This window comes from Giraffa tippelskirchi, chromosome 13, assembly GCF_054371585.1.
Source record: "Giraffa tippelskirchi isolate mGirTip1 chromosome 13, T2T-mGirTip1v1.2.pri, whole genome shotgun sequence".
NCBI classification, from domain to species: Eukaryota; Metazoa; Chordata; class Mammalia; order Artiodactyla; family Giraffidae; genus Giraffa; species Giraffa tippelskirchi.
The window spans coordinates 86,245,953-86,270,384 of record NC_137287.1 but is presented as its reverse complement, the minus strand read 5'-3'; the positions used below and the strand labels follow the sequence as shown (position 1 = coordinate 86,270,384).

The following is a 24,432-nucleotide window of genomic DNA, read 5'->3' as shown; positions in this document are numbered from 1 at the left end:
AAGGATGGGCAAGATAAAGTACAGAGATGGTAAGGACCTAACAGAGGCAGAAGAGATTAAGAGAAGTAGCAAGAATACACAGGAGAACTGTACAAAAAATGTCTTAATGACCCAAATAAACATGATGGTGTGGTCACTCACCTAGAGTCAGGCATCCTGGAGTGTGAAGTCAAGTGGGCCTTAGGAAGCATCACTACAAACAAAGCTAGTGGAGTTGGTGGAACTCCAGCTGAGCTATTTCAAATCCTTAAAAATGATGCTGTTAAAGTGCTGTACTCAGCATGTCAGCAAATTTGGAAAAACTCAGCATTGGCTACAGGACCAGAAAAGGTCAGTTTTCATTCCACTCCCAAAGAAGGGCAGTGCCAAAGAATGTTCAAACTACAGACAATTGCGCTCATTTCACATGCTAATAAGGTTATGCTCAAAATCCTGAAGCTAGTCTTCAGCAGTCTATGAACTGAGAACTTCCAGATGTATGAGCTGGGTTTAGAAAAGGAAAAGGAATCAGATCAAATTGCCAGCATTCATTGGATCATAGAAAAGCAAGGGAATTCCAAAAAACATCTGCTTTTGCTTCATTGACTATGGAAAAGCCTTTGACTGTGTGGATCACAACAAACTGGAAAATTATTAAAGAGATGGGAATACCAAACCACCTTACCTAAGAAACCTGTATGTGGATCAGAAACCAACAGTTAGAACCTTACATGGAACAACAGACTAGTTCAAAATTGGAAAAAGAGGATGTCAAGGCTGTATATTGTCACCCTGCTTATTTATATGCAGGGTGAAAGTGTTAGTTGCTCAGTTGTATCCAACTCTTTTTAACCCCATGGACTGTAGCCTACCAGGCTCTTCTGTCCATGGAATTCTGGAGGCAGGAATACTGGAGTGGGTTACCATTTCCTACTCCAAGGGATCTTCACGACTCAGGGATGGAACCTGGCTCTCCTGCATTGCAGGCAGATTCTTTATCGTCTGAGCCATGAGGGAAGACCTAGTGCTCATGATATGCAGGGTACATCATGCAAAATGCCAGGCTGAATGAATCCCAAGCTGGAATCAAGATTGCCAGGAGAAATATCAACAGCCTCAGATATGCAGGTGATACCACGAATGGCAGAAAGTGAAGAGGAAGTAAAGAACCTCTTGATGAGGGTGAAAGAGGAGAGTGAAGAAACTGGCTTAAAACTCAGTATTGAAAAAACTAAGATCATGGCACCCAGTCCCATCACTTCATGGCAAATGGATGGGGAAAAAGTTTGGAACAGTGACAGATTTTATTTTTTTGGGCTTCAGAATCACTGTGGACAGTGACTGCACCCATGAAATTAAAAGATGCTTGCTCCTTGGAAGGAAAGCTGTGACAAACCTAGACAGCATGTTAAAAAGCAGAGACATACATTACTTTGCCAACAGAGGTTCATCTAGTCAAAGCTATGGTTTTTCCAGTAGTCATGTACAGATGTGAGAGTTGGACCATAAAGAAGGCTGAGTGCTGAAGAATTGATACTTTTGAATTGTGGTACTGGAGAAGACTCTTGAGAGTCCCTTAGACTGCAAGGAGTCAACCCTAAAGGAAATTAACCCTAAATAATCATTGGAAGGACAGATGCTGAAGCGGAAGCTCCAATACTTTGGCCACCTAATGCAAAACGCCACTCATTGAAAAAGACCCTGATGCTGGGAAAGATTGAAGGCAAAAGGAGAAGAGGGAGGCAGAGGTTGAGATGGTTAGATGGTATCACTGACTCAATGGACATGAGTTTGAGCAAATCCTGGGAGACAGTGAAGGTCAGGGAAGCCGTGGGGTCTCACAGAGTTGGACACAACTTAGTGACTGAACAACAACAATTTTAAGAGATAGATCTGCAGTTTCCTTTCTTATGTATTTTCTTTGTCAGATTTTAGTGTTTGCTTTATAAAAACAAATTGGGAAGCTGTGCTCCTTTTTCTGAATTTTGGAACAGATTAAATTGCATAAGTATAATTTTTCCTTTCAGTTATCAAATGCATATTTACTAAACATCCACTATGTGCCAGGCATTGGGCTGATGCTGGGTAATCAGAAGTAAACAAAACACATGATTCCTGTCCTCATAGGGCTTGATTTATTAGGGTAGTAGACATTGGTGAAATAATTATGATTATGTAATTATAAACTATGATAAGTACTCTGGGGGAAAAACAGAGTGCTTTAAAAGAATAGCATTGATGATCTACTTTGTTCTTTTCATATATTTGAGTAAATGGTTATTAGTTCATATGCACTAAAAATTAATTCTTTTAAATTAATATTTGTTGAAGATTTGATGTGTAATTATGTCTTGGTAAATACTTCAGTAAATAAAATGAGGTCTTCATAATTATAAAAGTGGAAATAAAAATAATGATAACAGCTACTATGATAGATGGTATATTACACATTTTTTATTGAGCCATATTAAGTAGACACTTCAGTTACGTGTCACGTCCAATTGTTCACCCCTCTGGAAATCCCACTAAGATTATAGTAAAAGAATAAAGATAGAAATCCACAAAGATCAAGAGAATGAGAAAGGAGAAGATAAATGAAATCAGTATTTGGGAAACTAGAAAGATTTTTGTTTAGTCTCTCAGTAGTGTCCAACTGTTTTGCAGCCCCATGACTGTAGCCCACCAGGCGCCCCTGTCATGGGATTTCCCAAACAAGAATATTGGAGTGAGTTGCCATTTCCTCCTCCAGGTGATATTCCTGACCCAGGGATGGAACCTATATCTCCTGCATTGCAAGCAGGTTCTTTACCACTGAGCCACTTTCTATGGGGAAACTCATGGAAAGAAAGTGGTTAAGTAAATAATTTAGTGGATTAGACAATGCTGAAGAGAATAAGCTAACGAGAAGCAAGCTGATTTCCTCCACAGAATCTGGGAAAGGATCAGGATGTAGAGATACTAAGCTTTTCTCAAGGTAGAAATACCAGTGAAATAGAAATAGAAGAAGTGATTGATCCCCTTTACTCCACACACCCAGATAGCCACCTTCCTTCTACCCTGACAGAAGACTGAAGGTTTATAGTCAGGAGACATGAACTAGGCAGGCTCTAGACAACTGAGGTTGGGGTGAAGATCCTAAATAAAGATAAGGATTAAGTGAAAGTCAACATATGGAATGGTGAAACCAGAGCTGTCTTTTTCTGTGTGGTTCTCAGAACTAGTAGTCAAGCTTTTGTGTGTTACAGTGTGTTAATTGCTCAGTCATGTCAGACTCTTTGTGACCCCATAGACTGTCACCCACCAGGCTTCTCTGTCCATGGGATTCTCCAGGCAGGAATACTGGAGTGTGTAGCCATTTCCTTCTCCAGGGAATCTTCCCTACCCAGGGATCAAACCCAGGTCTCCTGCATTTCTGGCAGATTCTTTACCATATGAGCCACTTATGCTTCCCCTCAACAAGGTGTTAAAGGATTCTTTTCTGAGGAAACTTATCAACCCACGACAAAATATTTAACAGATAGGACTTTTTGAGTTCATTTGATTAAACCAGCAGCTGCATCACCGTCAGATCTCCTGTAAGAATGACGGCTGCTGGTCAGGAAGTGGTGCTCATGCGTTAGACTTTCAGTCAGCTTTAAGTGCCTCACAGTTAAATGTAAACAGTCAGGATCACCAGTCATTTGCTGGAAGTCTCTAACACAGAAGAGACCAAGCAGGAATAAACAAGGAGAAAATAAAAGGAGCTTGGTAGAAATTAGATTTACTGCAGGCAACAGGAGAAACTTTTAACAAAATGAAACAGTAGTATCTTTAAGAGAAAAAAGAAGGTATAACTTACGTGAAAAAAGAGATTCTGTTTTTTAAAAGAGGAGTTATTCAGAAAACAGGAAGAGATTAGATAATAAAGCTGAAGAACTCTCCTAAAAATAGCCACACCAGTTAGAATCTGGAACACGATACAGTGGGTACGTAATGATACAAACAGCCACTGTCATTGAGATGGGATATGTCATGAAATGTTTCAGAGAGGCACTGATACTTGAAATCTGAGCGAGTATTCAAATGATAAGGAAGCCAAAAAAGGAGGAGTACTAGTGTATACATTTTCAAGGCAATAGAAGTAGGAGCAAATGCAGAGATAGAAGAATGATACACATGAGAAACTGCAATCAGTTCATTATTTGGGAAATTCAATATGCTTTACAAAAAAAAACATGTATAGTTATATATACCTTTTTTCAAAAAGGATTTGAGGTGGAGTTGGTGGATTTATTTAAGATTCTTTAGAAAAGTAGCAGTATTGATGATATCCATTCATTATTTATGTCGAGAGGAGAATTAAGTTGTGAGTCAGGAGACCAGGATTCTAGTGCAGACCTACCGCTGACTTGTTCTAAGACCTTAGTGTGATGATGTCATTGACTGCCTTCAAATAATTATCTCCCCTTTTCTTACCTTCCCCCAAATCACAATTTTGCCTAGATTTGGGGCCAATCTCATGCTTCAGGAGTGGCATGGGAGGATGAGAGTGGTGGAGCTGTGTGAATATTAGTTACTCTAAGCTCATTACGGTAATTCTACTCTCCTTGGTTAGTGACTGTTTTAGTAAAAACATGTGACTCAGTTCCGGCCAGTGAGGTGAGAATGGCCACCTGCAGAGAGAATTCTGGGAAAGTTTTCTCACAAAGGGCAAAAGAAAAGATGCTCTCTCCCTGCCTTCATCTTTTTCTAGCTCTGAAGATGTATTTGACTCCAGTGTAGTGATGGAACAGAGCAGTTTTCAGTCTTAAGGGTTCCCTGGTTTGCTCCTTCATCCAAGGATTGTTTTTAAAAATATGGTGCCTTTATTGCTACTCCTCTTGTAACTTTTTTTTTTTTAGGCTGTGCTAGGTCTTTGTCACTGTGCAGGCTTTTTCTCTAGTTGCAGTGAGCAGGGGCCACCTCTGGTCGTGGAGTGCACGCTTCTTATTGTGGTGGCTTCTCTTGTTGAAGAGCACAGGCTCTTGGCTGGAGGGCTTCAGTAGTTTTAGCCCCTGGGCTCTAGAGCGCAGGCTCAGTAGTTGTGGCACGCAGGCTTAGTTGCTCCGCAGCATGTGGGATCTTCCCGGACCAGGGATTCAACCCGTATCTCCCGCATTGGCAGGCGGATTCTTTACCACTGAGCCCCCAGGGAAGCCCTCTTCTTGTAACTTGCAAGTGTAATCTGGCTTGGGAGGGTCTTGACTTCTACCTCTTTGAGTTGGAAGAGGTTTCCAACTCAACTGGTTTCCTCTTTGAAACCACTGTCACCAGAATACACAACCCTTGCTTTCCAAAGGTCACTCTAGGAATATTTTCTGAACACATTTAATGAAGGTTGAATCATATACTACTAATTTAGGGGTGGAGAGAGGTTTTATTTGTATTCTGTTTGATTTTATTATTTCCAATCAGTAGAACATGGGTGTGGTTCTATAATCTCTTCACTTTGAGAGGTTTTTTCCCCCATCTAGGACTGTACCACCCTGATCTTGTCTGAGAGGTTTTTATCAATAAGGCAAAAGCGATTCCTATTTATTTCTGTGAAGAAGATTTCCTTTAGAAATTAAAGGATTGGAGAAACAACATTTCAGTTTATGTGTGTTATTACTTCTTATAGAGCAAATCAGTAGAACTTTAGCCTTTAGCTCTGGAGACTTGACAAAGTAAATATTACAAAATTGTACCTAATGCTCAGTAAACATGTATTTATATAGTAGATATGCCCAAAATAGAACTACTCACTTTATGATTTAATTTTTTCTTTTTTTGTTTTAGCATTTATGACATTAACAGAGAACAGGAGTATGTCAAGAATTCTGGGGGTATACTTGGTGAAAATGAATTAAGACCACCCTCCCAGCTGCATCCCCTCTTAGAGACGACTGAGACAGGGTTCATATCAGAAAAGAGTAGGTATTAAACAAATAGTCTAAGTTATTGCTAATGAATCCAGAATTGAACAATGCAATTTTTAAAATTTTAATTTAGATCATGTAATGAAAGAACTTTTTAAAAAATTATAATTTCCAGTAGCTGCAAAATTTTTGTAATTGTTAGTCCAAAATTGATAGGTAATTAAGTTTTCAAATTGCATCAGAAAAGGTATGTGTTCAAGAGAAATTGTCACTCTCTGTATTTCTTTGAAATTATGCTTTATTTTACTTGATTTTAAGTTGAGATATGTTAAATAGTAGAAGTAATACATGCTTATGTAAGAAAAATCTAAATTGTAGTAACATATGTAAAGTAAAAATACAAGGTCTCCTTTTTGTCCACTCCCCAGTCACAATTGGCATAAACACTGTTAACTGTTGGATTTCCCATCTCTTTCTAGATCTTTTTCTGTATACTTTCAAACACATAATTTTTTTTTTTACCAAAATAACATTATATAATGCATTTATTCACTCAGTATACAGTAGGTATCTTCGTACATCAGTATATACAGATTTACTTTGTTTTTGTTTAATAGTTGCAAGGTGTTTCCCTGTTGATGGCAGTTTAGGTTATCTCCAAGGCGGCTCAGTTGGTAAAGAATCTGCCTGCAATGTGGGAGACCTGGGTTTTATCCCTGGGTTGGGAAGATCCCCTGGAGAAGGGAATGGCTACCCACTCCAGTATTCTGGCCTGGAGAATTCCATGGACTGTATAGTCCATGGAGTCGCAAAGAGTCCAACACAACTGAGCGACTTTCACTTTCACTTAGGTTATCGCCATTGTTCTTCGAGTTACAGATGCTGGTGTGTGGAACATCCTTGTATGTATCACCTCTGTACTTAGCTAGTATTTTTGAGGAATAGACTCCCAGGAATGAAATGGTCATTTGGTATGCCCATTTAAGTTTTGTTACTTCCTGACAAATTGTGTTCTGAAGAAGTTGTATTTATCTTAAACTGGCAGTCCTTTGATATCTTAAAGGTAATACATTTTCAGATTAGGTGATTAAGGACTGGGCTAGTCCTTCAACAACTATCAAATGACCTACTTAGAGGAGATAAACTATATAGGCATCTAGAGTGGAAATGCTATTGCTTAGTCACAGACAGGATATGTCTAGGGGAGTTGTAGAAGTGGTTAGTTTCTGTTAGAATTATTGTGACACCTAAGTTGTGGCCATTTGTTCATCTCATTATTTGCTTTCAGACCAGATGCTTATAAAATGGAAAGTAGATGCTTGTGACATAGCATGAGAAATTGGTTTATAATTTCCTTGTTTCTCTTATTAGAAGTTAGAAAGAGAAAGAAGTGTCCCACATGTCAGTCACTCGGTATCCCTGATGGAGTTTGAGATGGGGGAGATGATTTAGGGCACCGTGAGCAGAGTCCAACTTCTCATGTCAAGCTTGACCTGACTTTTAAGATAAAATCCACAAATAGCAGAGCTGCTGCTGCTGCTAAGGTGCTTCAGTCATGTCTGACTCTGTGTAGCCCCATAGACGGCAGCCCACCAGGCTCCCCCGTCCCCGGGATTCTCCAGGCAAGAACACTGGAGTGGGTTGCCATTTCCTTCTCCAGTGCATGAAAGGGAAAAGTGAAAGTGAAGTCACCCAGTCGTGTCTGACTCTTAGCGACCCCAGGGACTGCAGCCTACCAGGCTCCTCCGTCCATGGGATTTTCCAGTCAAGAGAAATGTACCCAAAGCCGGGTGCTACAGTAAAGAGCATTAACTCAGTCTTTACAGCCATTTTGATTGAACTTAAGTTTTTTCCATGTGTACTCTGTGTGTCACTTAAGCCTTAAGGGACACTCTTTACACTTTACGATCAGATATTTTTCCAGTTACCCTCTTAGATGCTGTTTAAATTTCTTTGTGAAATAGCCCCCTCTTCTTTCTCTTAATATTCTGATACTCTTGAATGATTTAAATAAAGCATGTGTATTGCTCAGCAAAAAAGATAAAACTATCCATTTATTTAGTGTTTCTTGTTTTGTACACTTGTTAGGTGGTTAAATGAGAGTGTGTTGTGTGGGCAGAGACTTCCCAATAAACATTCTCATCTATCTCCTTAGATATAGAGCATGAAACCTGTGCTTTCTTAAAAGTATAATCGAGGTAATTACGAAATCATGAAAGATTCAGGATTTATCGTGGTTTTCCAATAACTTTTCTTTTGATATGCTTTTCCTTCTGTCAACTGTAAAATTATTACTTTTATAATGTATGGCTGTTGAGTGCTAACCTAAAAGGGGAAGCATTTTTAACCATAAATAGTGTTAGAAATTATAATGTGAAAGTACAAAATAAGTCATTTCTTACTTGTTGTGCCTTGTTTATTTTAAATCATGACCATTAGTCATAGCTTTATTGGGAACTGTATTCCCCACACTGTGTTAGATAGGTTTTTGGGGTTTTTTTCAATTGCATTATTTCTCCCAGGTTTCAGTTTATTATTGTGCATTGACACTCAAAATTGGGGAAATAGTAGTATCTACTACTTCTGAAATTTAAAATCTGTGCCTATCTGTTAACATTGTGTGCAATTTAAGATGGTTGGTAATCACAGTTTGTTCATTTCCAGAACTTGTAAGCAAAATCTTGTATCTTGTAAGCAAAATCTTTCACAGATATGGAGCCTAAGAGTATACTTAGATTTTTAAAATATAGTCTTTTTAAAAATATTAAATATTAATACTAAGTTCCCAAAATTATGATTTTTAAGGGAATCGATTTTCATTTGAGCTAGCAGTACAGATTATTTGTAAAATGAACCTGCAAGTGTGTAGGCTTCCCAGTTTGTTCTGAGTTATTAGCTGAACAAAGCCATAGCTTTTTAATTACTATCATTGGTGTTTTGCTATCTGAAGCTCTTAGAATATCCTTTTTTTTTAATAGCACTGGTATATTGATCCAATATTCTTGCCTGGAGAATTCCATGGACAGAGGAGCCTGGCAAGCTACAGTCCATGGGGTCACAAAGCGAGTCAGACACGACTGAGCGACTTTCACTTTCACTTCATTATATTAATATTGAAAGAGAGAAGGTGAAACTGAGGAAGAATAAAAATAAATGTTTCATCTTTTTTTTTCCTTCCTTGCTATTTATAATCTTTTATTTTTGATTCTAGGAAGTTTTGTTATTAAAAGCATTTTCAAATTACCTTGTGAATTCAAGTGTTAGGACAGTTTAGTCCAAATTAATTTTTCTGAAATGTTTGTTTTAATTTCTGTAATAGTCTAGGGTTTTTTTTTTTAATCTGTTGTTCATAAATTAATTTCATTTAAAAAGCTTATATTTTCTTCAACTTTTGAACTTTAATGTAATTGGCTGAGTTCTGATAAAAGTAGGAAATCATATTAACATACTTATTTATACTGTAAGGTCAAAACTTCCAGTGTTATATACATTACTCTGTTCTCTTTATAAGTAATCCATGTGTATCCTTTTCCCCACTTTGTTAAAGAGAATAGAGGATCCAGATAGAAAGGAGTAAACAAAGCAAATAGTTAAATGTTATGAGACTTCATTAGTCTCACTTCTCGCTGAGTGAGGACTCGTAAAAAGGACAAAGGCCCAACCAGGAGAACTGCTTGATTGGGTCACTAATTCTCAACTATAGGAAACATGGCTTTCACAGGAGAGGTAGCCTAGCATCTCTCAGATAGTACATGGGTATGGTTTGAAAAAAGCACTTTCAAAAAAAATAATAAATTTTTATTTTCATAAAATGATGATTTTGTAATACAATCCGTAAGAAGTAAAGTTCAGTAGACATTTCCAGGCTGGTGAGGAAAGCTCAGAGAAAAACAATTTCTGATGTGTTTGCTGAGTGTGCAGTTCAGTTCAGTTCAGTTGCTCAGTCGTGTCCGATTCTTTGTGACCCCATGGACTGCAGCACTCCAGGACTCCCGTCCAACACCAACTCCCGGAGTTTACTCAAACTCATGTCCATTGAGTCGGTGATGCCATCCAACCATCTTATCCTCTGTCGTCCCCTTCTCCTCCCGCCTTCCTCCCGCCTTCAATCTTTCCCAGCATCAGGGTCTTTTCAAATGAGTCAGCTCTTCTCATCAGGGGGCCAAAGTATTGGAGTTTCAGCTTCAGCATCAGTCCTTCCAAAGAATATTCAGGACTGATTTCCTTTAGGATGGACTCGTTGGGTCTCCTTGCAGTCCAAGGGACTGTCAAGAGTCTTCTCCAGCACCACAGTTCAAAAGCATCAATTCTTCTATGCTCAGCTTTCTTTATAGTCCAACTCTCACATCCATACATGACTACAGGAAAAACCATAACTTTGACTAGACGGACCTTTGTTGGCAAAGTAATGTCTCTGCTTTTTAATATGCTGTCTAGGTTGGTCATAACTGTTCTCCCAAGGAGCAAGCATCTCTTAATTTCATGGCTGTAGTCACCATCTGCAGTGATTTTGGAGCCCAAAAAAATAAAGTCTGTCACTGTTTCCATTTATTTCAACCATCTATTTGCCATGAAGTGATGGAACTGGATTCTGTGATCTTAGTTTTCTGAATGTTGACTTTTAAGCCAACTTTTTCACTTTCATCAAGAGGCTCTTTAGTTCTTTGCTTTCTGCCATAAGTGTGGTGTCATCTGCGTATCTGAGGTTATGATGTTTCTCCCAGCAATCTTGATTCCAGCTTGTGCTTCATCCAGTCCAGCATTTCTCATGATGAACACTGCATATAAGTTAAATAAGCAGGGTGACAATATACAGCCTTGACATACTCTTTTCCCAATTTGGAACCAGTCTGTTGTTCCTTGTCCAGTTCTAACTGTTGCTTCTTGACCTGCATACAGATTTCTCAGGAGGCAGGTCAGATGGTCTGGTATTCTCATTTCTCGAAGAACTTTCCAGTTTGTTTTGGTCCACACAGTCAAAGGCTTTGGAGTAGTCAGTAAGCAGAAGTAGATGTTTTTCTGGAACTCTCTTGCTTTTTCGATGATGCAGCGGATGTTGGCAATTTGATCTCTGGTTCCTCTGCCTTTTCTAAATCCAGCCTGAACATCTGGAAGTTCACGGTTCACATTCTGTTGAAGCCTGGCTTGGAGAATTTTGAGCATTACTTGCTAGCATGTGAGATGAGTGCAATTGTGCAGTATTTTGAGCATTCTTTGGCATTGCCTTTCTTTGGCATTGGAATGAAAACTAACTGTTTCCAGTCCTGTGGCCACTGCTGAGTTTTCCAAATTTGCTGATATATTGAGTGCAGCACTTTCGCAGCATCATCTTTTAGGATTTGAAATAGCTCAACTGGAATTCCTTCACCTCTACTAGCTTTGTTTGTAGTGATGCTTCCTAAGGCCCACTTGATTTCACATTCCAGGATGTCTGGCTCTAGGTGAGTGACACACCATTGTGATTATCTGGGTCATAAAGATCTTTTTTGTACAGTTCTTCTGTGTATTCTTGCCACCTCTTAATACTTTCTGCTTCTGTCATGTTCATACCATTTCTGTCCTTTATTGTGCCCATCTTTGCATGAAGTGTTCCCTTGGTGTCTCTAATTTTCTTGAAGAGATCTCTAGTCTTTGTCATTCTACTATTTTCCTTTATTTCTTTGCATTGATCGCTGAGGAAGCCTTTCTTATCTCTCCTTGCTATTCTTTGGAACTCTGCATTCAAATGGGTGTATCTTTCCTTTTCTGCTTTGCCTTTCACTTCTCTTCTTTTCATAGCTATTTGTAAGGCCTGCTCAGACAACCCTCTTGCCTTTTTACATTTCTTTTTCTTGGGGATGGTCTTGATCACTGCCTCCTATACAGTGTCACAAACCTCCATCCATAGTTCTTCAGGCACTCTATCAGATCTGATCCCTTGAATCTATTTGTTACTTCCACTGTATAATCATTAGGGATTTGATTTAGGTCAGACCTGAATGATCTAGTGGTTTTCCCTACTGTTTTCAATTTAAGTCTGAATTTGGCAATAAAGAGTTCATGATCTGAGCCACAGTCAGCTCCCAGTCTTTTTTTGCTGACTGTATAGAGCTGCTCCATCTTTGGCTGCAAAGAATATAGTCAGTCTGATTTCGATATTGACCATCTGGTGATGTCCATGTGTAGAGTCTTCTCTTGTGTTGTTGGAAGAGGGTGTTTGCTATGACCTGTGTGTTCCCTTGGCAAAACTCTTATTAGCCTTTGCTCCCTTCATTCTGTACTCCAGGGTCAAATGAGTGTGCAGTAGTAGCCCCTTTCCAAGGAAGCTCACAGACTTCCCTGTGGATTTGGTGAGCCACTGGGAAGGTTAAGTTTATCAATATGTGGCCTAGATTTACAAAAACTTAGGAACAAGAAGCCTTGATCTAAGCAGTAGCTGATCTCCAGCTTGACACTATAGATGCATCTGCTTTTACAACCTTGGTTACAGCACCCAGCTTTAAACCTAAAGGGATTTACTCTTGCATTAAAAGTAATTCATCCAGTGATATAATCCATTTAGGTTATTTTCATCGAGTATGAGGTCTTTGAAGATAGTCCAGATATGGTAGCCAGAACATAATGGAAATGTCTTAGTTATGCAGGAAGGAAATGAATGACTTGGTCAGTGATATTTAGTGTGTCACTTTCCCCAGCCTTTGGTTATCTTAAACAGTTGCATTATTTTTGTGTTTTACAGTTTTTGAGACAGTATCCTTGAGTTCAGACTCTCTCTTCCAGAGGACAGTTTCAATTCTCCATACTTCTTACTTGGACTCTGCATCTGAGCATGGTTTTCAGTACAGTCAAGTGACTTTGGTGAAAAATGACATTTTCTTAAATGAGGTGAGGTACTTGGTACACACTGTGTCTGTGGTTAGTTTTATTTTAGTTTTAAAAAAATAGACCCATCATTTTTTATATTTGAGCCTAGTTCTTTTTAGCAATCACATTTTAGCAAGATAAACGATCCTTGGTAATAATCACTTGAAAGGTAATTATAATATATTCTAGGGAATAGAAAAATAATAAATTTCATTAGTCTTTTAGCAGGAGGAATTCAGTTGATGCATTTTTAAAAATTAATTTGCAAGGCAAAATCACATGTTTGTAACATTTGATTATTCTCTCTCTATACAGTACGAAACTTTTTACCAAGAAAAAAAAGCAAGTAACTATACTCCCGAAGAACTTCAAGAAACTTACGGGTTTCTTCTGTTTGAAACTGAAAATCAAGTAAGGGAATTTGGTCTTAGAAAATTAATTTTGTGATGTTATGGTACAAAATTAATTATGTCATTAAAGTTAAACATTGATTCTATAAAATTTGTAACATTACCAGTTCATCAGTCTTTTTTGGGTAGCAGTGTAAATGACAATGAAAGCTTCTCATGAAAGAGACTTGATTTCTACAACTTTTTAAGGTTTTCTTTAGTTTTATCTTAACTACATTTGTAAGCTTGTAGTAAGATTTCGATTAATACAGACTTCTTAAGTATTAATAATGCCTTTTAATTGAGTGAATGGCTATTTTTCCATTCTGGATCATTGTTTACATAGATATCTTCGATTTCTTGTGGAAGTTTTTTCAAGTTTAAATTACATGGTTTTGGGTATAAGATGAACACTTTCAGCATTCTGGTTACTTGGAATTGTTTCATGCTGTTTTGAAAATTGAACATCCATATTGTTGCTTATACCTAAATTGTGGAGAAAGAAACTGCTGTGTGCAGGTATGTCTCCAAAGATGTGTGTGACTTCTAGATACAGTTTCATCAGTGCCAGAGATCTGTGATCCAGCTTAAAGTAATTCACAGGTAGTATTTTGGTTGGGATCATGATTTTTAAAGAACAAGGATAGATTTGCTAAAGGATAGTTAACATTAGCATGTACCTTATGGTTACATAGTAATACCAGAGAGTTTATTTACTTAGTTGTTGACTTCCAAATAAGATATGTTAGGGGTTCATACTTTAAAAAAAAATAAAGGTCATCTGGGGGTAAGGCATTTTCAAATTTCCTGATTCCCAAGCTGTAATCAAAAAAGAAATCTTCAAGAGAGGACTAATCTGTGAGCTTGTTTAATTTGGTTTTGCCAGTGACATTTTCATTAGCAGAAATGGTAAAATTTCATGAAGAAGTTTAAACTGTTAATACTAACTGAAACACAATTGCCTTATGAAAACTTGCTTTGTGCCATGAATGCATACAGTGTACAGATTCTGTATTGAAAGTTTGTATGTAAATTATAGAGTTATTTCATTGACTCTCCAAAACATGATATAAACAAAGTCCGATCTTTTGTTTAAGGCGAAGTTGGTATGTCAGCATGGACTCTGTGTGGGCAGCAGTGCTATCACCACTCTGGGGGACCCAGCGAAAGGTACGTCTATAAGGAAGGAGAATTTCTTTTACAAGGTGAAGTGAGATTTAGTTAGTTACGTGTAAGAGTCCTGTATTAAAAGCTAGTTTCATTGATGATAAATAATCTTTGGAATCAGAACTTTAAATGTATACATGAGCTTTGAATCTAAGAACTTAAGGTTTTCTACTAGGAGTTCCCTCTTTTAAAAGATGATTGGACTAGAAGATATCTTTCAGTCCCAAGAGGTCAGCGCTATCATCTGGGGCTAAGGAGGCTTTCCTCCGAACTATCATTATGGCAGTAGGAATAGAGAATAGATGGTACTGACCAAAGATGGCAACTGTGGGATGGGAGGAGTAAAGAAAGGAAATAATGAAAGGTAAAGTGTTAAATTTACACTGCATTGATATTATCAATAGAGGAGAAATTTTAGATAGGCTGATGAGTTACAGGAGAAAGGTAGTGTTATCATTAAGAATGTGCTTTAGCCCTAATTTCTTTAAGCTTCACTTTCCTCATCTGTAAATAGATAAAACTATCTTCTAGACTTGTTGTGAGGATTATGAGACTATATAAAGTGCTTAGCATGAAGCTTACACCTAGTGAGCTCACAGTAATTGAACACTTCTACTTCAGTGAGCTATTTGAGAAACAGTAGGTCATCGTAAGTGTTCTGGAAGCTATCCTGCTGGTGGTAAAAACAGTTGGAAGAGGAATGAGGACTAGAGGTTGGGGCTCAAGGTGGCAGAGGGTGCGTGTTGGTTTGTTACATGGGGCAGCACAGATGGTGAATAACAGAACTTTTATTTAGATGGTTATGGGACCAAGGGATGGGGACATGGTGCGAGGACAGGAAGAGGAAGAGCTGAGAGCAGTCCAGTGGATGAAGAATCTGGAGGTGGAGTCTCACAGGAAGCAGAAGGTGTCTGGAGGGGCGTTAGCAGTGTCAGATGCTGTAGAAGTTGGAGATCAGGGGTGAGAAAGACTACGGGGCTTAATGGCTTGGTTCTTGCTGGCCCTTTCTTTGTAATAACAGCTTTATTGAGATAAAATTCACCATTCAATTCACCCATTTGAAGTATACAGTTCAGTGGGGTTTTTTTTAGTGCATTCAGAGTTGTGCAACCGTCAGCACAGTCAGTTTTAGACCGTTTTCATCAGTCACCTCCCCTCCCACCAGCCTGGGCAACCACTGCTTTCCTTTTTGCCCCTGTGGATTGACCTATTCCAGACCTTTCATATAAATCGAATCATATCTGACCTTTTGTGAGTAAGTGTTTTTTTACTTTTTGAGATTCATCTATGTTCTCAAATGTACTTGATTCGCTTTTTGACTGAATAATATTCCATTGTACCACTTTTTATTTATCCATTCAGCAGTTGGTAGACACTTCGTTTTGTCTACTTTTTGCGGGGGGCAACCTGCGAGCAGGACGTGCCTTGAAGAACTGCCTTGTTAACTCAAGGGTTAATTCCAGGGCAACCTGACAAGCAGGCTCTGCTTTGAGAGCTGGGGCTGCCTTTGTTAACTCAAGGGTCAAGTCCAGACATAGTTCTCTGTCCCGCCACCTCTTGTTTATTAGGGAAACTTCTTGCAGCCTTTTGGAGCGCATCTGACGCAGGACAAATGGCTTTTATGACCTGAGTCCAGAGATACGACCTGAGTCCTGAGATACGGAGTCATGAGATCTTAATTGATAGCTTTATGTTGCCTAGGTGTTACCTGAGTTCTGAGATACAAAATCATAAGATAATCATGGGATCTTGATTGATAGATTTATGTTACTAAGGTGATTTCTGATGCATGTTACTTAGGTGATTTTTGATGATAGTATAAGGGTATATAATTCTGTGTGTAAAAATAAACGGGCATCACTGGCATTACAGGTTGCAGTGATCCTCTCAACGCCCCGCTGTGTCTGTGTCTCTCTGTGTCTCTGTGTCTGTCTCTTTCTACGCCGAAGAGTCCCGCGTTTGTGCCTGCGTTGACTCGTCGGCTGGCTCCGACAACTTTTTAGCTATTATTTTAAAAAGCTACTATGTATATTCTTATACATATGGTCTTTATGCGGACAAGTATTTTCATTTCTGCTGGGTTTATACATGAGAGTGGAATTGCTGGCTTGTATGGTAACTCTGTGTGCAGCAAATGTTTTTAAACTTCTATTCAGCTCTCCTAAAGGACATGAAAGAGGATAAGTTCACAACTCAAAAAACAGTTTACCTGAAACCTTTTTTTCTTTTCCCCTATTCTTAACACCTCCTCCTTTTCATTATGAAAAATGCTAATGTAGAAAAAAGCATGGTATGATATACCCATCACCTGCATTTACCAGATAATGTTTTGCATTAATTCCCTTCATTTGTCTAAAAACATTTTTTTTTCCTGAAAAATGTGGAAGTGAGCTACAAGCAAATGCCTCAGTTTATACCTCTAAAAATCAAGGCCATTTTTCTACATGACAGTTGCATGAGTTTATTATTGATGTTTTGAGAGCCTGGTTTCAGTAGGAGGTGGAATAGAGGCTGCATTGTTCCTACAAATACACATTCTTCTTCTTCACATGCTGGGGGTGATGATAAGATAGCATTACTGGATATGGATGTTTATAGTTTTTGGCTCAGTAAAATTAATGAAATATATGAAAGTAAGCCTTTGTATTACTATAGTGTATTACAGTTTTAAAGGTTTATGGATCTTTTTAAATCTTCCTGAAAACCTTTGATTTCTGTATCTGTGACCCACCCCCATCCTCTCTGCTTAAGTGACGTACTACTCAGTCATGTGCTTAGTAGTAGTAGTAGTAAGTGAAGAACTTGGAACTGGAATCCAGTCTTCTGACAACATGTCTATAGCTCTGTTCATTTTATCCGTGTTCTCACCGTTGTCTTTTCTATTTCACAAGCGATGCCTCAGTTCAGGAATATCCCTGAAATGGGTTCTTTCCTCTGTTTTCTCACTGCTGCTTCTCTATGGGGATCATCCTCTCCTGCCTCAACCTACAGGAGTCTCTCCCCACTTGAGACTCAACTTCTCTTTTAAACAGCAGTGGTCTGTGATGAGGCTGCAGTGGTAAACAAAAAAAAAAAAATCTAACCTCTGCTGACTGGAATTCACAGTCCAGCAGAACATGCTGCTTAAAGGCAGGGATCTTGTTCTGTTTCCCTTTGTGTCACTGCTGCCTGGCACAGACCTGCTGTGTAGTAAACCTCAGCACACATTCTTAAATAGGAGCATTTACTGAGATTTTCTGGAAAAAATAACTTTAGAATCAGATTACCACAGGCCTTTTCACTGAAAGATTGTATGGAAAATAAAACAGACAAACAGAGACTTTTCCAAAATTGTGATACATTCATCCCTTTTCAGTTACTGTACCCAAATAGAAAATTGTTTGTCAAATAGATATATTCTATCTTAGCTCTGATGTTTCCATACCTGTAGAATATCTCAAATAGATTTTAAAAGGTAAGCATTTTCAAAATAGTTTTTTTAATGTTACCTTTTATTTGTCCCTTGTGTCATCTTGTTCAGTTTAAGGTAACCCATGTGTAAACAGCCTTCTTAAAGTGTAAATTAATCTGTTTTTATACTTTTATAGGTGTGTACATTTCCAAATACTCAGACTATCTTCATGCAAGACCTTGGTATCATGGGAAGTCTGGTTATGTTGTAATTTTTAATCTAATTAAGGTAAAGCCTAAATTTGCTTCTGTGTAATTTTTTTTTAATGAAAGTTTATCAGTCTGTGATCATGTTTTTTGCAGATTATTTGCTAAACATAGTCCTTGCCAAAGACAGCTGTTCAGAATCAGGAAAAACTGCTCCTTTTGCTTTCTTTTAAGGACAAAGCTTTTTTTTACTCATTTAATAGATGATCTGTGAATTTTTTTTCTTAAAAAAAGCTTCAAAATAATACAGCAGGCATTAGGTGAGAAGCTTTCCTCTCACCCTGCTCCACAGTGTCACTTTTTAAACATTAAATAGCAGAATGAGTAACTTGTTTATAAAACAACATGATTTCAGCTATAAGAGATGAATTTAGAAAGCAGCATTCGTTGTCTGGTTTAAATTGTCAAAATGAGAAATCTTTGTGCATTTTTGTTATCCCTAAAACATTGAGATCTTGTTCATAGCTTCATGTGATACCTATAACTAATAATCTCAGAAATTTTTTAATTCCCTTAAATAGTGCAGTATAAGTGAATCACACAATTAAAATTTTCACTCAAATGGTAGGAAAACTGATTTTAGAGGTCGGGGGGTTTTTTGAGGACATATTCTGTGGTCTTGTTTTGTTTTTGCTTTTGTGTTAACATTCCTACTGTCTTAAGTTCTTCGGTTATAAACCTAACACTACTGATTTTTTAAGAGTGTGAATTCTCCATATTCCAAAATTTGTCCCCAAGAACTGAAGGGAAAGCATTCATTGGCTCCCAGCCACTGCTTCCCCCTTTAACGTTTCCCTCTCCTGCTCTGTGGTAAGTAGTGTAGTTCTGCTGCAGCCCACATGCCTGTCAGCTCAGATATCAAGTTTTTTATGTCAGATTGTGCCTCGCCATTGGTTTCATGCCCCTACCCTGTCTGGCGGATCCTGCTGTTTAGTTTTGAGTTTCTGGCTATGTGCTCTAGTCCTCCTTACTTCGCTGCTCAGAAGCCAGCCCTGCCCAGTTTGATGGGGAGAGGATGCAGGTTCTGACTGCTCATGGAGCACCGCTCATGTGATTAGTCTTCTGAGGATTATCCTTGGTGGTCTGAGTGCTGAAGAGGAGGGACCTTAACAGCAAGCATATATATATATTTAAGTAGTGCATCTTGTAAACATGAAAATAAAAGTTGCCTATTATTTCACACCTCATTTTAGTACCTATTTTGTGTATTTTCATTTTTTTCATGTTATGTCATTATGTTATTCAAGATAGCTTTTAAAATCATTATATGACCTTTCATCACATGATAAACTAACTCAACAGTTCTCTTTTTCCTTTTTCTGGGAGATATGTACCCCTTGATGAAGAAATTCCATAGTGAAAAATACTGTCAGCTGTTGAGTAATCAGGGCTATTGGTCTGTGAAGTGCTTTACTGGGCTTTTGCTCCTTGCTGGTTTACTGGGTGCTGGTGGAACAGGAGTATCTTGGTCTCTAATGTACAATTTATAATTTAATACTTCAGTTTGGAACTCATCGTTTGACATTTTAGTTTTTTTCATCTTTTATGATATAGTCATTGAATAGCGAGTCTGTTTGGTGGACTATGTAATTTCTCTTTTAAAGAAATAAAGTGTTAGTTGTGTCCGACTCTTTACGACCGCATGGACTATAGCCCACCAGGCTCTTCCATCCATGGGATTTCCCACAAGAATACTGAAGTGGGTTGCTATTTCCTTCTCCAGTTGAAAGGAATGGTTCTCCTAAATTTGGGCTAATTCATGTACTCCTTTAATACTATGAAAAAAGATGTGGATGTTTGCCTAAGAAAGATGACAAATTATATCAGAGTTTGTGAAAAAAACAAAAAACTTTAAGGGCTAAATAAAATGTAATGGGGTTCATGGACAATTAAAACTATTGTTGGTCTTAAGATAATTTTTTAAGAGCCATAGTTCTTAACACAGTTTACTGTTAGTCAAAACACATCCACATCTTTAGACTATTTTAAAATAAATCCTAGAGTAAAATTATTCCTATTCGAAGATATTTGATTAGTCTTAATATTTCCATTCTAGGGAAAAGTCAAGTTTGTGTCTGAGAATTATACAGCTAACTATACTAGCCCATCTGCTGGCTATGATTGCCATGTGGCTGCAAATACTAACAAGATTTCTCACAAGACAAGTCATTTTCGCACCTTTGAACTGAGTCAGGTATAGTCACCTGGGAATAAATCATTTGCAAGATACTTTTCTGAATCTAATGAGTTAAATTTGGAGGTTGGGTAGGGTTGAAGTAAACTTGATACATGAGGAATTCTGTAGTGCTATCCTCATAATACTTTTCTTCTTTCAGTATTACCTCTATGAACTTTCAGGCAGCACTGTTACTGAGCGACCCAGACAGGTCTGTCCTTACCTGATTGTAGCTTTTCAGTACAGGGAACCTAAAAAGATGGCAGCACCAGCCCATGATCATAAAAGCATGTAAGTAATTATGTGCATACTTTGTTTTACTGGATTTGTTTTCTTTGCTCTTATAAAAATGCTTCTTTTTCCCCCCTCAGACTTGAACTCAAAGAAAATGGTAAGAAGTTATTTAATTGGTTCTTTTAGTTTTTTCTTTAAGTAAATGTTTTGTTCAAAAATAAAATCAGTTTCTTTCTTAACCTCATTTCTTACAGTTCTCATTTCTCCGTGGAAAGGGAAATTAATTATACAAGGCTGTCTGCTGTGTGATATAACTCTTTGGTCTTCCTATGGTACAGCGGTTCCCAAACAACTGTAAGTGTTGAATTAATGCCCTTTACTAATGCTTCTCTAACTTTTCAATTCTCATTTTGAGGTCCTGCTTGTTGGCACTGGTGTGAAATATACCAGCTGTACTTGGTTTTAGATTATTCTTCAGGAGATGTATAGAGTACAGGGCCGTGACACAAGAGACCTAAATTCAAATCTAAATCTGACTTTTGCTTTGGAATGAGTTAGTTTTATTGTTGCTCAGTTGCTAAGCTGTGTCTGACTCTGTGACCCCATGGACTATAGCATCCCAGGCTTTCCTGTCCTTCACTATCTCCTGGAGTTTGCTCAAACTCATGTCCATTGAGTCAGTGATGCCATCCAACCATCTTGTCCTCTGTCGTCCCCTTCTCCTCCTGCCCTCAATCTTTCCCAGCATCAGGGTCTTTTCCAGTGAGTCGGCTCTTTATATCAGGTGGCCACAGTATTGGAGCTTTAGCATCAGTCCTTCCAATGAATATTCAGGGTTGATTTCCTTGAGGATTGACTGATTTGATCTCCTTGCTGTCCAAGGAAGTCTCAAGAGTCTTCTCCAACACCATAGTTGAAAAGCATCAGTTCTTTGGTGCTCAGCCTTCATTATGGTCCAGCTCTCACATCTGTACATGACTGCTAGAAAAACCATAGCTTTGGCTATGTGGACCTTTGTCGGCAAAGTGAAGTCCCTACTTTTTAGTTTTATAATCTTTGATAAATCACTTTTAAAATTTTAACATCTTAATCCATTTGTGGAAAAATGACCTCTCAGGCTAAATTAATTTACTTAATGCTAGAAGTTTGACTTTCTGTGAGAAACAAATTGTACTTGCCTAGATAGCAGATGCAGATTATAGCCACTTAATTCTATTATAGTTTTTGTTAAGATATGCAGGATCTAATTTTCTAATTTTCACGTGATTTTCCTAGAGTAGTATTAAATAGAGGAGCTGTTACACGTATTTATATTATAATAAATTACAGTATTTGTGTCTGGGCATCTTGTGATGCTTTTTTGTTTAATCTATTTAGTTTGCCCCCAAACCCCTTGAAAGTTAGACATACTTTAACTGAAATAAAAAGTGCAAGTTAGTGTTCTGTTAGAAATAATTTTCTTTTTATTGGCTCTTTTGAAAAGTTTTGTGTTTATTTATTTAGACTGCACAAGCCTTCATTGCTTTGTGCAGCTTTCTGTAGTTATGGCGAGCAGGGGGCTACTCTCTAGTTCCAGTGCTCGGACTTCTCATGATGGTGGCTTCTCTCGTTGAGGAGCACAGGCTTTAGGCATGCAGGCTTCAGGAGTTGCAGCACACAGGCTCAGTAGTTGTATAGAGTACAACTAGTAAGTGTAGAACCCACTCCAGTGTTCTTGCCTGGAGAATCCCAGGGACGGGGGAGCCTGGTAGGCTGCTGTCTATGGGGTCACACAGAGTAGGACATGACTGAAGTGACTTAGCAGCAGCAGCAGTAAGTGTAGAAAGAGTGATGAAGTTAGGAAATCACATTTAGGCAACATCATAATGGTCAATGGAGGTTTTATAAAGTAGGTGGAAGTTTGATGGAATTTACATATCTCACAGAGGAAAAAATGCAGACTTTATAATAGAAGAAGCTGCAGATACCATTTTAACTCAGTGGATAAGTTAACATCACCAGGAAAGAAATAAACATCAGGAGCTTCCTGACACGATGCACAGAGAATGACACGGCGATAACATGTCTGTGGTGTTCCTGCCAGTCTAATCAGGAGAAAACATTAGACATGCCCAGATTGAGAGACAGTCTGCAAAGTAAATGGCCTGTATTATTCAGAAATATCAAGGTCAGTGAAGATGAAGACCGTTGCAGGTTGAAGGAGATGAGAGAGACATAAGTAAGTGTCGTGTGTCACCCTGGATTGGATTCTGGACCAGAAAAAAGCAGTGCCTTCTCTTGTTACCAGGGACCTTACTGAGGGCTATAGATTAAAGAACTGTACTGTATTCTTGGGACTTCCCTGGTGGTCCAGTGGCTAAGACTCTGTGCTCCCAATGCAGGGGCCCTGGGTTCAATCCCTGGTCAGGGAACTAGATACCATATGCTTCAACAAGACCTGGTGCAGTCAAATAAATAAATAATTAATTAAAAAAAAAAAAAAGAACTGTACTGTATTCTTGATGTCTTGATTTGCTAATTGTTTTGTGGTTATATCAGTTCAGTCAGTTCAATCGCTCAGTCGTGTCCAACTCTTTGCGACCCCATGGACTGTAGCACACCAGGCTTCCCTGTCCATCACTAACTCCCGGAGCTGGTCCATTGAGTGAGTGATGCCATCCAACCATCTCATCCTCTGTCATCCCCTTCTCCTCCCGCCTTCGATCTTTCCCAGCATCAGGTCTTTTCCAATGAATCAGTTCTTCGCATCAGGTGGCCAAAATATTGGCGCTTCAGCTTCAGTCCTTCCAGTGAATATTCAGGACTGATTTCCTTTAGGATGGACTCATTGGATCTCTTGCAGTCCAAGGGATTCCCAGGAGTCTTCTCCAACACCACAATTCAAAAGCATAAATTCTGCAGTGCTCAGCTTTCTTTATAGTCCAACTCTCACATCCATACATTACTACTGGAAAAACCATAGGTTTCACTAGACAGACCTTTGTTGGCAAAATAATGTCTCTGCTTTTTAATATGCTGTCTAGGTTGGTCATAGCTTTTCTTTCAAGGAGCAAACGTCTTTTAATTTCATGGCTGCAGTCACCATCTGCAGTGTTTAATCTTGGAGCCCCAAAAAATAAAGTCTCTGACTGTTTCCATTGTTTCCCCATCTATTTGCCGTGAAGTGATGGAACCAGATTCTGTGATCTTAGTTTTCTGAATGTCGAGTTTTAAGACAACTTTTTCACTCTCCTCTTTCACTTTCATCCAGAGGCTCTTTAGCTCTTCTTCACTTTCTGCCATAAGGGTGGTGTCAACTGTGTATCTGAGGTTATTGATATTTCTCCTGGCAATCTTGATTCCAGCTTGGGATTCATTCAGCCTGGCATTTCACATGATGAACTCTGCATGTAAGTTAAATGAGCAGGGTGACAATATACAGCCTTGACCTACTCCTTTCCCAATTTGGAACCAGTCCATTGTCCCATGTCCAGTTCTAACTGTTGCTTCTTGACCTGCATACAGATTTCTCAGGAGGCAGGTAAGGTGGTCTGGTATTCCCATCTCTTTAAGAGTTTTCCACAGTTTGTCATGTTCCACACAGTCAAAGGCTTTGGAGTAGTCAATAAAGCAGAAGTAGATGTTTTTCTGGAACTCTTTTGCTTTTTCTGTGATCCAACAGATGTTGGCAGTGTGATCTCTGGTTCCTCTGCCTTTTCTAAATCCAACTTTAACATCTGGAAGTTCTCGGTTCACATACTGTTGAATGATTCACATACCAATCTCGCTTGGAGAATTTTGAGCATTACTTGCTAGCATGTGAGATGAGTGCAATTGTTCGGTAGTTTGGGCATTCTTTGGCATTGCCTTTCTTTGGGATTGGAATGAAAACTGACCTTTCCTGGTCCTGTGGCCACTGCTGAAGTTTTCCAAATTTGCTGGCATATTAAGTGCAGTACTTTCACAGCATCATCTTTTAGGATTTGAAATAGCTCAACTGGAATTCCATCACCTCCACTAGCTTTGTTCCTAGTGATGCTTCCTAAGGCCTACTTGACTTCGCACTCCAGGATGTCTGGCTCTAGGTGAGTGATCAAACCCTCATGGTTATCTGGGTCATTAAGATCTTTTT

The 24,432-nt window shown here is 38.5% G+C and overlaps 1 protein-coding gene across 26 annotated transcripts in view; it reads left to right on the top strand.

Annotated features, from left to right (window-relative positions):
* The window catches only part of TASOR2 (transcription activation suppressor family member 2), a 60,997-nt gene that overhangs the window by 10,306 nt on the left and 26,259 nt on the right, over window positions 1-24,432 (top strand). For 8 of the 26 annotated variants that reach the window (XM_081560524.1, XM_081560506.1, XM_081560503.1 and 5 more), the window contains 9 exons: window positions 5,776-5,909; window positions 12,574-12,719; window positions 13,014-13,109; window positions 14,185-14,257; window positions 17,842-17,933; window positions 19,968-20,105; window positions 20,248-20,378; window positions 20,459-20,478; window positions 20,576-20,675. In XM_081560524.1, coding sequence (XP_081416650.1) covers window positions 20,347-20,378; window positions 20,459-20,478; window positions 20,576-20,675 — 152 coding nt within the window. In that variant the 5' untranslated portion in view covers window positions 5,776-5,909; window positions 12,574-12,719; window positions 13,014-13,109; ... (2 more) ...; window positions 19,968-20,105; window positions 20,248-20,346. Of the gene's footprint in view, window positions 1-5,775; window positions 5,910-12,573; window positions 12,720-13,013; window positions 13,110-14,184; window positions 14,258-15,050; window positions 15,215-17,841; window positions 17,934-19,967; window positions 20,106-20,247; window positions 20,391-20,458; window positions 20,479-20,548; window positions 20,676-24,432 lie in introns of all 26 variants that reach the window. The other 18 variants (XM_081560505.1, XM_081560502.1, XM_081560525.1 and 15 more) reach the window with 7 other exon arrangements.